We start from the raw sequence: 13016 nt of genomic DNA on the forward strand, positions 1-13016 counted from the left end.
TTTCCAAGAGTGATTGCTATTACCCCAAGGAACCAGTGGATTTGCCCTTTTAGTACTGGCAGTCTTTTGGCATCAACCTCATTCAAAGGGAAAATGAGCTGCTTGTTTCGGCACAGTCCTAAAGCAATCTGTTTGTCTGTGACTTTGCTAAAGTGTCTCTGTTCTGAGATATCTCTCATTTCTGAAATTTTCAGCCCTGGAAGACCTACAGTGAATGATGAAACCGAGATAAAAAGAAGCCTTGAAAGAGAGAATCAGATAGCAAAGAAAATTTTCACGGTATTGTATCCTTGAGATTACTTTTAATAACTACTGTAGGATGTTTCTTCTCCTTCTGCCCACCCTCTCTTTGGGAAACAGTTGAAATTTGAGTCCTTAATCACCTGGGTTTTTTCTGCCTTCTGTTTTGCCTGTTCATTGCTCAACTGCTGCTGCCTAAAAGGCAGGTAGTGCTGCCAAGCAGCACCTATGTCTACCAGAAATCACTGATGGGAGAGGGTGGAAAATTGTTTTAAGTCCACAGAAAGATAACTTGTATGCTTATAAATGTATGTATGTAAGTTATATTAACTTATATTAGAAAGCTGTTTCTAAAGACTGTATTGACCAAACCAAATGTCTGATCTCAGACAGGTGGAAATGAATACCTATCTCCCACTAGCCAAACCAAGGAAGATCATGGAGGTGGGATGAAGGTGCTGCAAGTGAAGCAGGATGTGACCAGTAACCAGACTGCAAAGCCTCCTACCCCACAAGGGCTGGCAAAAGACAGAGCGGAGCTCTGTGAGTATCTCATTGCTCTGTTGAGTGTTTCCTCAATCCTCAGTCCCATCTGTTGCCCAAATGTCTCTTCCATATGGGAAATAGTGTTAAATTTGGATGCAACTCTTGAACCAATTTAGTTAAACCAGGGCAAAAGGTTGCATGCTCATTTGTATTCTGGTCTGAATAATTTATTTTGGCTTTGCAAATAGCTTCCTAAGTTGGTTAACCATCTGCATAACTCAAACCAAGGTGTTTGTTTTTATAGCAGATTGCCCTTATCCGAGAGCTGAAATCCATCTCCTTTGCTTCTCATAATTTATTGAGTCTCAGAAAAGGGTTTGGCTAAGGCTTGTGGTAGAAACACACGTGAGCAGGATGAGAGCCTGAATTCTCTCCCTTTCCGCTATTAAGATGGATGATGGCTCCTTGCTCCATCTTAGTAGTTCCATTGAGCTTTTTTCTGACTTTGGGCTCCTCTGTCACGATGCTCTGAGATAGCGTCCAGAGCTGGTGATGTGCACTTTAGCTGCACAATTAAACCCAGTCATGTCTCCTCTGTAAATGCTATTTTGCAACTTTAGGTAGAAGTGTGCATGGGCTCTATTCTGCAAAGGCTGACTCCTGCCTCTGCAAGCCGTTAGTGTGATATGGCAGCATTTCAAAGATAGAAGAGAGAAAAGCAGCTCTGTTGGGCTCTGTGGACGGACCAGGAGCGTGAAGGAGAAAGTGCAAACTGACTGTGGCTGTGGTTGTTGTTATTGGCGTGGTCTTCAGGTGTTTGTTTTTGGTTTGGTTTTTTCTTATTTTAAATCACTTCATAATAATTTTCTGTTTTGGCTGGTGTCTGTTTTCGTAAGAAATCTTGCTGGTTTGCTTGACCTTTGAACAGCTGGAGGTAATTTCTGTTGGGATTTTCTTTTAAAAGTACTCATGGTGAGCCTCCTGCTATTGCTTCATCAGAGAGGCTGATTCAGGGAATGTTTGGTTCCTATCCCACCCCTCCCACCCCCATAATTTTCTTCTTCAGGAGGGGTTTGAATGTTCTGCAGAAATTTTGGTCATTAACTGGACCATATTGTGGTGGTGCATGTTTCTGGTGACACCTACTGCATGCACCCATGTTCATATAGAGATTGGTATATTATATTATATATATGTGCATTTATTTGTGTGGCTGCATTTCTACATTACTCCAACTCTCTTAAATCAGTTTTAAGGATTTAATATTGCTACTCAACAGAGTTCTCCAGTAGTAATCTTTTTCTAACCTCATGAGGTGCAAATCCCATGCTTAGTTCCAGCCCTTGGGGAAATACATCTCTGGGATACTCTCCTTCCATGTCCCCTTTCTGAGATGTTGATTTACAGGGGTATTCCCAATGAGCTGGACTGTTATTTGCATCTTAGCATCTCCACCAACCATGTTAAGCCCTCCCTTCAATCACTTTTCGCAACATCCATGAGTAGTCTCTTTGGATATCTTGTGGTGAGGAGGATTTGGGTCAGAGCAGCCACAACTGAGAATATTGATGGACATTTCTATTTTTTTAAACCTAGAATATTGTAAAACTTGAATATGTTTTAAAGCTAAATATTTCAAAGCTTAAAATCTTTTTAAATGCTTCACTTTTCTTTCTCAAAGCAGCTCAGAGCGGTGACTTTCCTGGACTCCTGGAATGGAAAGTATGTCTGTAGGCTCTTAGTTGTTGTGACAGACTGTTACCCTCAGCAGTTGTCCTTTCCCCAAGAGAAGTTCCTCAGAAAAGCTTCTAAAGCAAAGGTCCTTTCTTGTTTCCAGTGCGCTACGTGTATGTTGGTGCTCCAAAGCCAGGGGTAGGAAGAACAGCCTTGAACCAAAACACTGGGCAGTCTCTGCAGGCACCGGAGGATATATATGATGATGTTGAGCACATGCAAGATAGACTGTGAGTATGGACCTGGGTTCTTCTCACTGGCTGTGTCTATGAAATATCTTTTAAAAACTATGCTGCAGCAAATCCCCATGTAACACTTCTGTCTTCTAGCAGCCACGGGTCAGATGCCTCAAGTCCGTTCGCTTCAGCCAGCAGTAAGTGCAGCATGAGGGGAAGCTCGAATGGGAGCTGCTTTTAATTTGGGCTGGTTCCCGGGAAATGATGTGAATAACTTCATTTAACTTTCAACACCTATAGTGTCTCCTCCTGGCTGGTTGTTCTACATTCACATTAAAACCAGTGGGAAGCAATACACATGTCTAGCATGGAATTCATTTGAATGACCTTGAAAACTCTGTAAGAGTAAAATGTAATGGCCTGGGTGCAATTTGTCCAGCAAACCTCACCTCATTGCTACTGAATGTGGTTTGTGATAATGGCATGCCTTGGTTTTAAGTTTCAGGAAACAGCTACGAAGAAACATATGAAGATGTTGAGACTGGGGGTGATAATCCAGCAAAAATGGAGTAAGTTGCAAATCCTTAGCCCGTATTTTGAAATACTGACTTTGATCTCCCGTGCCAGGTACTGGCTGGAAGCCTTTTTTTCCTAATACAACTGCAGAAAAGTTGTCGTGTGGGTGGGTTTCTTCCCCTTCTTCCTCCCTCCTTCCCCTTTGGCTCATACTTAGGGAGAAAAAATAGTTACCAAAATTAAATCTGTAAGCAGCGAGGCCTTTCTATTCGAGCTTGTAGCACTCTCCATCCTTTGGAAGTACTCCCCTTACAGACCTCTGCTTGCTAAAACACACAGGTCAGTCTTGCTAGTCGCCTCTTGATCAAAGGTCTTGCTCAGCTGTAGCTAAGAAATGGCACATTTTTTGTGTGCCAAAAGAGGTAATGCATGAGGGACAAATGGGGGCATTGTCCCCATAAAAAGGGACAAAATGCTGACATTTCAGATCACAGAAGTTCAGAAAGCTGAAAGGAGCCCAGGCTGACATGCTGTAACTAACTTGCAACCTGCTCTTTTTTATATAGCGTCTCAAGATATTTGCTTCCATGGGGTGTGTTATAAAAGCAATGAGTTTTGCAGCCTCAGGTTTATACATTGCCTGAGCTTCCCAAATGGATTAAGAGGTGAAACGTGAAATTAGTTGTGATTTTACATATTAGTTTTGTGTGGTTCCCTACCCTCGAGCTGTAAAAGATTTCCTGCATCCCTTTGCAAGAAATAGAAACAGCCTTTGGGAACAGCATATGGGCTGGGGATGTGGCATACAATTGCTTCGAGTGCATCTGGTGGCTCTCTTCTAAGAAGCAGTGTGGGAGGAATAATAAGGTGTTGCTGTACATCTGCTTTTCCCTTATGGATGTGAGACTCATACTGGCTTGCATCTAGGTTCAAGTCTAGCTTATGCATGCATGTAGAGCCTGTGCATTGGAGAGGGAAAAAAGGTACAGGAAACCTGAACCCCTGGAGGTGACTGGGCACTTATTTAAAGGTGAAAGTGTTACTTCTCTGCAAATTGTCCATGGCAGTTGGGTGGTGGAGGTGCATGAGCTTCTCAGGCCAGAAGGTAGAGTTCTGCATCTGGTTCCTGAACCAGCCATGCATGTCCCCCACCTCCTGGGAAGCGTACCCAAGCCTCTTCTGTGCCTCTCTGCACATGGGTGCTTAACAGCAGCAGAAATTACACTCTGTTGTAAATTCACAGAGGAGAGGTGCGTCTTGCTGGGTTTGCAAGGGAATTTTGTGACAAAGCTAAGGTTGGGAACAAATTCCAGGGGTTCAGAGGTCAATATCTTAATCCCCAGACTGGTCTTTATGTAATCTTTCTATTGATCCCACATGCAAGGTTAGGTGTGCTGATGCATGTAAGGTATTTTTAATAGCACTTGCGCGTGGGTAATGTTCCCTGTGTGAGGATCTTGGTTCTTCACAGATACTTTATTAGAAAATTGTGTAGCTTTGCAACCCCCATAAGCTTCAGGATGGCACAGACAGATGCTCCTGATACTCTACTTTAATGTGGACTGCATGCTTCTGGGGAATTTTTTTCCCTTTCATCAGGAATTTTTACCCCAAATAAACCTGGATCATTTTGTAGTTGTTGGGTCAGAGGAGGACAACTTCAATTACCACAGGAAAGTTTAAAGCTAAGCAAAGATTTGAGCTTGGACACTATAATTAAGCACCTTTTGCTGCACTGGTGCCTATCCGTCATTCATCCGCATGATGCTGTTAAGGCTTAAAGCCTACTGCTGAGCTGAGGTCTAAGGTCTGCTGACCTTCCTTTACCTGCTTCAGGATCTCTGGGGCTAAGAGTATTGCAACTCTCACACACTTCAGCACCTAGAGCCTCTTTAAATTAAAATCTGTTTCTCTTTTGGACAGGACAGAAAAACAAAAAAGATATGGAAACTTGTTTAAGATAGAAAGGTTGAAGCTGAAGAATACCAGATTCAAGGAAAACTTAAGGTAAGAAAATGTTGGTTGTCCAACCCCTGCCCCCTCAAAACCTGAGCAATTTATATTTGCAATAATTTGAGAGCAGGAGGTCTAGGAGTACGGAATACAGCCTCATTTTGAAAGTTATAGAATCATAGAATCATAGAATGTTTAGGGTTGGAAGGGACCACTAGTGGTCATCTAGTCCAACCCCCCTGCAGTGAGCAGGGACACTGCTGACTAGATCAGATTGCTCAGAGCCCCATCCAACCTGGCCTTGAATGTTTCCAGGGATGGGGCCTCCACTACCTCTCTGGGCAACCTGTTCCAGTGTTTTACCACCCTCATTGTAAAAAATTTCTTCCTTACCTCTAGCCTGAACCTACCCTGTTCTAGTTTAAAACCATTTCCCCTTGTCCTAACACAGCTGGCCCTATGAAAAAGACGTTCCCCATCTTTCCTATAGGCCCCCTTTAGGTACTGGAAGGCTGCAATCAGGTCTCCCCGTAGCCTCCTTTTCTCCAGGCTGAAGAGAAAGTTATGCCAAAAGCGCTTCTATTTACTCGTTAGGAGCGGCTATGGCAGATGTGGCCAATGGTCCACCTGTGCAGCTTCTCCGAAGTCCCTGGCATTGGGAAGCTACAATAGCTGGTCCTCAGCGGTGTCCAAGTTTTCATAGGCTTCCTGCTGCCTTTGGTACCTTTCTGGTACTCAGCATGATGCAGGTACACAAGGGACTGTAGAAATGTGATACTTGCTGCCTGGACCTGTGAGCCAGGATTAGGCAAAGGCTTGCTGATGTGGCTCTTAAGGGTTGAGGTTTTTTATTCCAACTACCATTCACAGTCAAGCTGGCAACAGCATCTGCTGAAGAAGTTTACTGTTGAGTCTGTAGCCTAACAAGTTAGAATAGAGGATATTGTGTAACTTCCTATAGTGCCCTTTCAGGTACTCTTACTTCAATATTCAAAATCCTGGCTAAGGTCCCATGGAAAGCACCTTTTCCTCAAACGCACATTAGCTGCCTACAAAACCTGGTCCTCCACCGCTGCCAGCATGTGCCTCACCCTGTGCATGGTGCCTGAAGTCCAGGCAAACGCTACTTTTTCTATTTATTTGGAAATTCCAGATTAACCCTTTCCTCTTTTATATAAGGAAGGTTTATTTTACTTAAAAACCTTTTCACACTAGGTGCTCTGCCAGCGTCAGTGGCTCCTTCCTGCATTACTGCTACGTACCATTATAGGGAAGGAGCCACCAGGTTTCACACCATTCTCTTGTTGCACAGAACCTTTAAAGCTCCCGCAAGCATCTTAGGTATCTACCATCATTATCACATTTAAATTCCTGGGCAACCCATGATATTGGCAGACTACAAGGAGGGAATTACTACTGACTAGAGCTACCAACTGTCCATCAACCCTCTAGCTACTGGGAAGGGGTGTAGGGGTGGGCAGGAGGAGGCTGCTTTTGCCATATTGGACTGTTCTTTGGATGCAAAGCAGAACTTTCATAACCTGCTTGATGAACACAGGGCTCTTGTTGCTGCCAGAGGATGAAGATGCTTATTTAGCAAGGGATGTAACTCTGGGAAATGCTGTTAGTGTCACAGAGCCCGTGCACCTAGACCTACCTCCATCACTTCAGTAGCATGCGCTGCATGCTGCCAGCTTGTCGGTGCTCATGGCATTCTGGGCAATGCTGATGTGCAAACTTGTTTCTAAAATCTTCTTTCTATCCACAGATTGTTTTCCATTTCAGTACCAAATTTAGGTAAGCAACATACATGTATCTGTCTCTCAGGGACTTGTATGTGTGTGTGAAGAGGCAAATGTATTGCACAATGGAAAATCAACTTTAGGCATCGTGCCTTTCTCAAAATCATGTAATGTGGCAGCGTTAAATTTGAAGCCTTGATAGAGATTTGTGCTTCATTTGAGGGTGTGTTTTTTGCTTATTTTGGGGTGGTTTTCTTTGAAAAGGAGCATTCCTCTTGCACATCAGAATATGTTTAGGAAGGCAACGTGTGAAGCAGTCCACACTGAGCCACTGCTTCCAGGCTGGCGGTGGGATTTAACAGCCTACTGGGCTCCAGCAGCAATCTGTAAAACTTTGCTGCTTATCACTGTCTGCTGGAGGGACAAGTTCATGCCTTGTGTAAATGGGGGTGGATGCAAAAACTGTCCCCACTAATCAAGCCTTGAGAAGGAGCTGGAGTGAACGTACCCACGTCCTTGGGATGGAAAATCTGCCCAGGAGGACTGCAGTGTGAAGCTGGAGCTTTGGTGCTGTTCCTGCTTCATCCCTGGAGCTGGATGGCCATATCCATCCAGAAAGCTGCCCACAGACACAGCTAACAAACCCAAGCGTCCTGCCTTGTGTGTCACATTGCCTTGGCCCCTTTGGGTTGAGTGACTAGCAGCCACCCCAATTTTCCTCTGCAATACATTGCTTTGAGTACCGGACAGAATGACGTCTCCTAATAATTTTGTTTGCTGTGTTTTGGTTGACAGAGGCTGTTTCCCAGGAGGACATGGTGTACGACGATGCTGAGGTGGGGCAGAGAGCACCGAGGTGAGGGGGGTGCCCTCTCCTGGGGCTGGCCTCAGGCCAGGGAGATGTTCCTGGCACAAATCTGTGCCCTGGGGAGCCTGGGGTACCACAAGCCACCGAGGGTCATGAACTGGTTGGGACTCAGTCCTCTGGAGACAGTCCAGGTGCCCTCTCCATGTGTGTTTGATTTGGCAAGTAGCATCCCGCAAAATGTTTCTTCAATGCTACCTAGTTATTGCCAGAGACATGAAAAGGAGAGAGCTGCTCCCTGAAACATGTGAAAATTCAGTTAGCTTTCCTAAGGAAGGAAAACTCCAGCTCCCAGACCCGATAATCAGCCCCATCCTGGCAAGCTGCTTGTCAGAAAAATTACTTTTAATAGGAACAGCATGTCTTGATGTCTTGCTGCTAGATGATTGTGGCGGCAAGGCGTGCTGGTATAAATCACAGCAAGTGTTTGCATTTCAGTGGTGGCGGTGGGGTGAGACAGAGAGAAAAATCACGACTTTGTAGGTACGCGGGTTTGGGGAGGGAACACAGTCTGCTGGAAAAAAACCTTGAATTTCTGTGTGTGTCTTTCCCCTTCTCTCAGAGAGGAGGACCACAAGTACAAAACCTGGATGCTGAAATTTCTAATGGCAAAAGAGGATAAGGACCAAAGGAAAAGCAGCAACGACGTGGAAAGGTCTTGATTACCATTCTGTGCTTTCCCCTGTTGTCTAACTTCATATGTGCGTCTGTTGAGTCGTTTGCAGGAGCGTGATGCCCCTGACTGCGCAGATATTTTGTGTTGGCTGCTGCTCCAGGGTCCTTTCCCTTTGAACCCAGCTTTCAGGAAACTTTGCAGAAAACATCTTGAGGGCAAAGCAAACTCTTGGATCTGTATGCAAGCAGGGGATACCCCGAGGGTCTCATCCTGAAGTTGTATTGTGTCTTCCCACTTAGCTGAGACAAAAAGCTGTTACTTGCTATATATTCAGCTGCGTGTCTGCTGTGCCTAGTCCTTTCCTTCTTTAACTGGGCCTAGATTAAATATTTGATCTTAGTGGATCAGCTATTGCTATTTTGGTAAGAGCACTGTGTTTAGAAGCCCCGCACACAAGCATAGTAATTACCTGTGTGCTCCCCTTGCCTTTATTTTAAAGTATGGATTTCTTGGGTCTTCTTTTTCCAGTTGGGTTTATTGCATTGCCTCTTGCCGCACCATTTATGCATAAAAGCAACAATAAAACTTTTTGTTACCAGTGCTGCAAAAACTCTCATGGAAGTAGGAGTTTTCATTTCCCTTTGAGATCAGAAAATTGTGTGTTGCAAAGAGCTTTTTCATGACCCAATACCTGGGACTTCAAACAAATGCAAATCGGAGATCTATTTTCTAGGTTCTTACCACAGAGCTCCTGCATGGGGTTGCTCAAACACCACTTCTTGTGTTGTGCAAAGTCTGTGTATAATTTTACAGACTATCAGGAAGCCGATGCAATTTCATTGGTTCTTAGACATCGCAGGTCCTGCAGGCAGTGACTGCCAAGGACGAATCTCTTCATAGCTTAAAAGTCCCTAATTTCAACTCTTGTTTCCCTTCCTCTTAAGTGCATGAAAATTAGCTAAGGGTGAATAATTTCTTGCAAGTGGGTGTTTTTTGTTTGTTTAGTTGTTTTTTTCCTGTCTAGTTTTAAAATTAATGCCGTTAGCTGGAACTTCATGTACAAACCAGAAAGAGTGGTATCTCCATACCCAGGGAATGCCCCAGCATGAGTGGCCATTGCCCCTCTTAAGCTGGGTATAAGAGCTTGTTTTTCACTTTACAGTGCCATATATATGTCTGCTTGGGTGACTGTCTCCTCCCTGTGCTAAAAAAGCAACAAAATCTGCAGAGCTGTGTCAGGCCCCACTTCCATAAGTGACTCGGGATGAGTTATCTGGGGACCCTTTATGTTTGAATATAAATAAAACCAGAAGGAGACAAATTGCTGGGGGAAAAGTGAATTGTTGACTTCTGTAAAAACACAACTGATTTGAAACACTCGGTAGTTTGTTCCCACGCTGCTTACAGACAAAGCAGTTACTCCAAATGGAGATACAAAATGGCTCAAGTTATGCTCACCAACAGATTCTAGTTGTATATTCATCATTTTATGAAAAATAGCAATGTGAATGGTGTGTTTTGCTCTTCCAAGAGTTCTTTGCAGAAAAGACTCTGAGTTAGGCTCTGGGTTGCATTTTCCCTTGTGCCAGGGCTTATTTAAATGGAGCTCAGAAGTGTGTGTGTGTCTCTCTCGATGCAGAAACATCTTCAAAGTCAAGAAGAGCAATGCAGAAAAAAGCAAGAAGATGGGAAAAGAAGAAAAGGTTTTTAGAGAAACATTTATGGTATGTGTCTATATTTAGGGAATTAGCTATATCAGAGGAAAGCAGCTATGTGTTATGCTTAAAAGTCACACAGTGGAAAGCTGTTGGCCCTTAGATATGCTGGGAGAGATGTCCAGCTGAACTGCTGCCTTCTCCCCAACCTGGAATCTTCAGCAGTGTTGCTGGTTTTTTTCCCCCCTCTTCAGCCCCAAACAAAGCCTCACAACCCATCCTGAAATCTGTTCTCTCCATCCCTCCTCTGCCCTTAAAGACATCGCACACGAGTGTAGAATAACTAATGCTTTTATTCCTTCTCTGCAGTATGACAAGGAGATCAGTGTCATTAACACAGCCACTGCTGAGTGCTCGGTCCCCAGTAAGAGGAGAGTTGATCTCCCGGTCACAGCTGGAGAACAGCTGGACGTTATCGATGTCACGGAGGACAACGCAGTGATTTGCCGCAATTCAGAGGGCAGATGTAAGTTTGCAGAAAAGCTCTGGCACAGGCGGTCACTTTTCAATCCAGTTTTGAAGGGCAAGTAACAGTACGTTCTTTGTGCTCAGCCACTGCGACTTTATTTGCTCAGGAGTTTACTAATTTACTTCTTTTTTCCCCTTCTCTCAGATGGGTATGTTCTAGTGGAGCATTTGAACTTCAGGTAAACTCAGCTTTTATTTATTATGATGCATATTTTCTTCTCCTTCCTGCATACAGATACCTGAGATCTGGAGAAATGTACTTAAAACTTCTGAAGGCAGGGGAAGGTTAATGTAAACAGCCAGTATTAAAAATTAAATAAGTATTTCCAGTTTTAGTCTGCTGTTATACAGGGTTCCAATCCAACTGCAGCTAAAAAAAGCCCCATCCAGTCATGACTTCTATAAATTGGAGATTCTTGACTGCCTTCAGATATGCTGTATTAATTCACATCTGCTGCAAACATGGGCCACTCCATGTGCATCGCCTTGCCAAAACACACCCTTAAATTCCCTGCTGCAATATTATTTCCTTGAAGGCTCATGCATAATTGATACAAATGAACCTCCTATTGCCCAGGTGCCCATTGCTGTGAAACATTCTTTTTTTTTTGAGACAGACAGTACTAACTGCCCCGGGAGCGGCTCTCCCCTGGAGAATCCCTGGAGGTCTCTTGTGCTTCCCACATCCATGAGAGTCCACGCTGGTCAACTGTGGAGAGCTGATACAAATGTAAATAAAGTTGGTTTTTCAGGTTTTGGTTTTTTTTTTTTATTTTTTTTTTATACTTACACTGTTAAACATGCAAGAGATGTTTCCCTTTTCTGTCTGCTCTTTAGAGCATGTCTTCACTGGTTATCTCAACATCAGTTGTGTTCAGTATTTCTCACTTTTTGGAATGCTTCACTGGTCAGCTCTGAAATAGCCGTGGCATTTCTGCAATATGCATGAAAAAAAATTGTGCAGTTTAACTGCTCCATATTGTTACTGTCTGTTTTAGGTGCTGGAATTGCAAAAGATTCGCTCTTTAAAAAGCAAACTGAATACAAACTGGTTTTGGTCTTGACAAAAGTATTGAGACAAGAAGTATGCACCGCCACTCTTGCTGGGCTAAATATATAAAATAGTGGAAAGCTTGACTCATTTCTTTCCAAAAAAACATTTTAAAAGAGTAAATAAAGCATTCAGTCAAAATTTACTTTATTTTTGTAAGCGAACTTAGGCATCCCAGATATGTAAAGGCTGACTTTTGGCTCCCCCTGACTCGCAGCAGCAGGCAGGTACCCAACAGTTGCCCCTGTGTTTGGGCTGTTCTCTGCTGTGGGCCTGGAGGATGATTGCTTATTTTAAGAAAAATGCTCCTAAATGTAGGAAGAGAAAATATAAATTGGTAATGGCTTCTCCTTGGTGTATCCAGTGGATACCTTTTCAAAAGCAGAAAAATGTGGATAGGGTTTTTACATGGCTTTGGAAGAAAAAAACCAACAACACACCCTTAAATATGACTGTAGTGTACAGCTTCTGCCACTCCCTGGCACATTTTAAGAGCTCATATCAGTTTGCTCATAAATATCCTAAAAATGTAGATGGTTTAATTAGAAATTATTAAATGTTCCAGGCTTAAGAAAATACAGCAAAATAAAAGTGCTGTTTGCCACACGGCCATTTCAAAGCTGGCATAGGAGACATCAGAAAAAACAGAGCAAATATTTAACATTTACTTTTAAGTCTATACAGGCATTCTTATTTATTTTACCATGTGGTTATTATTAAGTGCATTGGCCTGCATCCATCCTTGCAATAAAAAAATAAATAAAACAATCCCCTGTAAGCATGCACAGCTTTGCAGGCTTGCCAGCCCAAATATTTAGACTTCTCTAGCAGAGATGGAGAGTTCGGGGAGCTGAAGTGCGTGTTTGGCTTCAGAGCAGGCTGGGACATGTACTGTGTCCTTCACCTACAGCCTTTGCAGGGAATTATCCCGATGGAAGTTGTGCACACAGTTTACCTGGGGGACTTTTTTCCATGGCAATGTTTAGGATTGATCCTGTGAAGAAAATGCCCCCTTCCTCGACTCCTTCCTCATCCTCCTCCCCATCCAGCACTACCTCTGAGGTCCTGAAGTCTATTAATCACACGCTCTGTAAGCACTATAGGCAAATCTTGTCTTAGCCACATGTGCTAGTTCTTTTTTGCCTCCTAAGGAAGTTATTTAACATGTCTGTCTTTTTTTTTTTTTTTTCCTTTAAATTAAGTTTAAAAAAACAAATCCCCCCATATATCCTGTGATATACGTGATCGGGCCCCCATCCCGGTGCAATTACGCACAGTCCTTGTGGGGTTGCGACACAACTCGATACGAAACACAAAATTCTGGACTGGCGTTGGCAGCTGACTTAATGTGAGGATGCCTTGCAATGCACTTAAAACTATTTTTCTTCATGGACAGATTCCAATGCATGTACAGAAGGACAGCACTTGATATGGGATGACTCAAGACAATACAA

At 43.4% G+C, this 13016-nt stretch overlaps 1 protein-coding gene across 1 annotated transcript in view; it reads left to right on the top strand.

The window, feature by feature from the left end:
- The window catches only part of FYB2 (FYN binding protein 2), a 32224-nt gene extending 21530 nt beyond the window's left edge, over nt 1-10694 (top strand). The window contains exons 9-20 of the mRNA XM_035891756.1: nt 195-279; nt 630-783; nt 2564-2690; nt 2790-2833; nt 3136-3205; nt 5076-5159; nt 6874-6902; nt 7643-7703; nt 8275-8367; nt 9968-10052; nt 10353-10509; nt 10657-10694. Of these exons, the coding sequence (XP_035747649.1) occupies nt 195-279; nt 630-783; nt 2564-2690; nt 2790-2833; nt 3136-3205; nt 5076-5159; nt 6874-6902; nt 7643-7703; nt 8275-8367; nt 9968-10052; nt 10353-10509; nt 10657-10694 (1027 nt within the window). The remainder of the gene's footprint in view (nt 1-194; nt 280-629; nt 784-2563; nt 2691-2789; nt 2834-3135; nt 3206-5075; nt 5160-6873; nt 6903-7642; nt 7704-8274; nt 8368-9967; nt 10053-10352; nt 10510-10656) is intronic.
- The last annotated feature ends 2322 nt before the right edge of the window (nt 10695-13016 follow it).

This window comes from Egretta garzetta, unplaced genomic scaffold, assembly GCF_000687185.1.
Source record: "Egretta garzetta isolate BGI_Z169 unplaced genomic scaffold, ASM68718v1 scaffold163, whole genome shotgun sequence".
NCBI classification, from domain to species: Eukaryota; Metazoa; Chordata; class Aves; order Pelecaniformes; family Ardeidae; genus Egretta; species Egretta garzetta.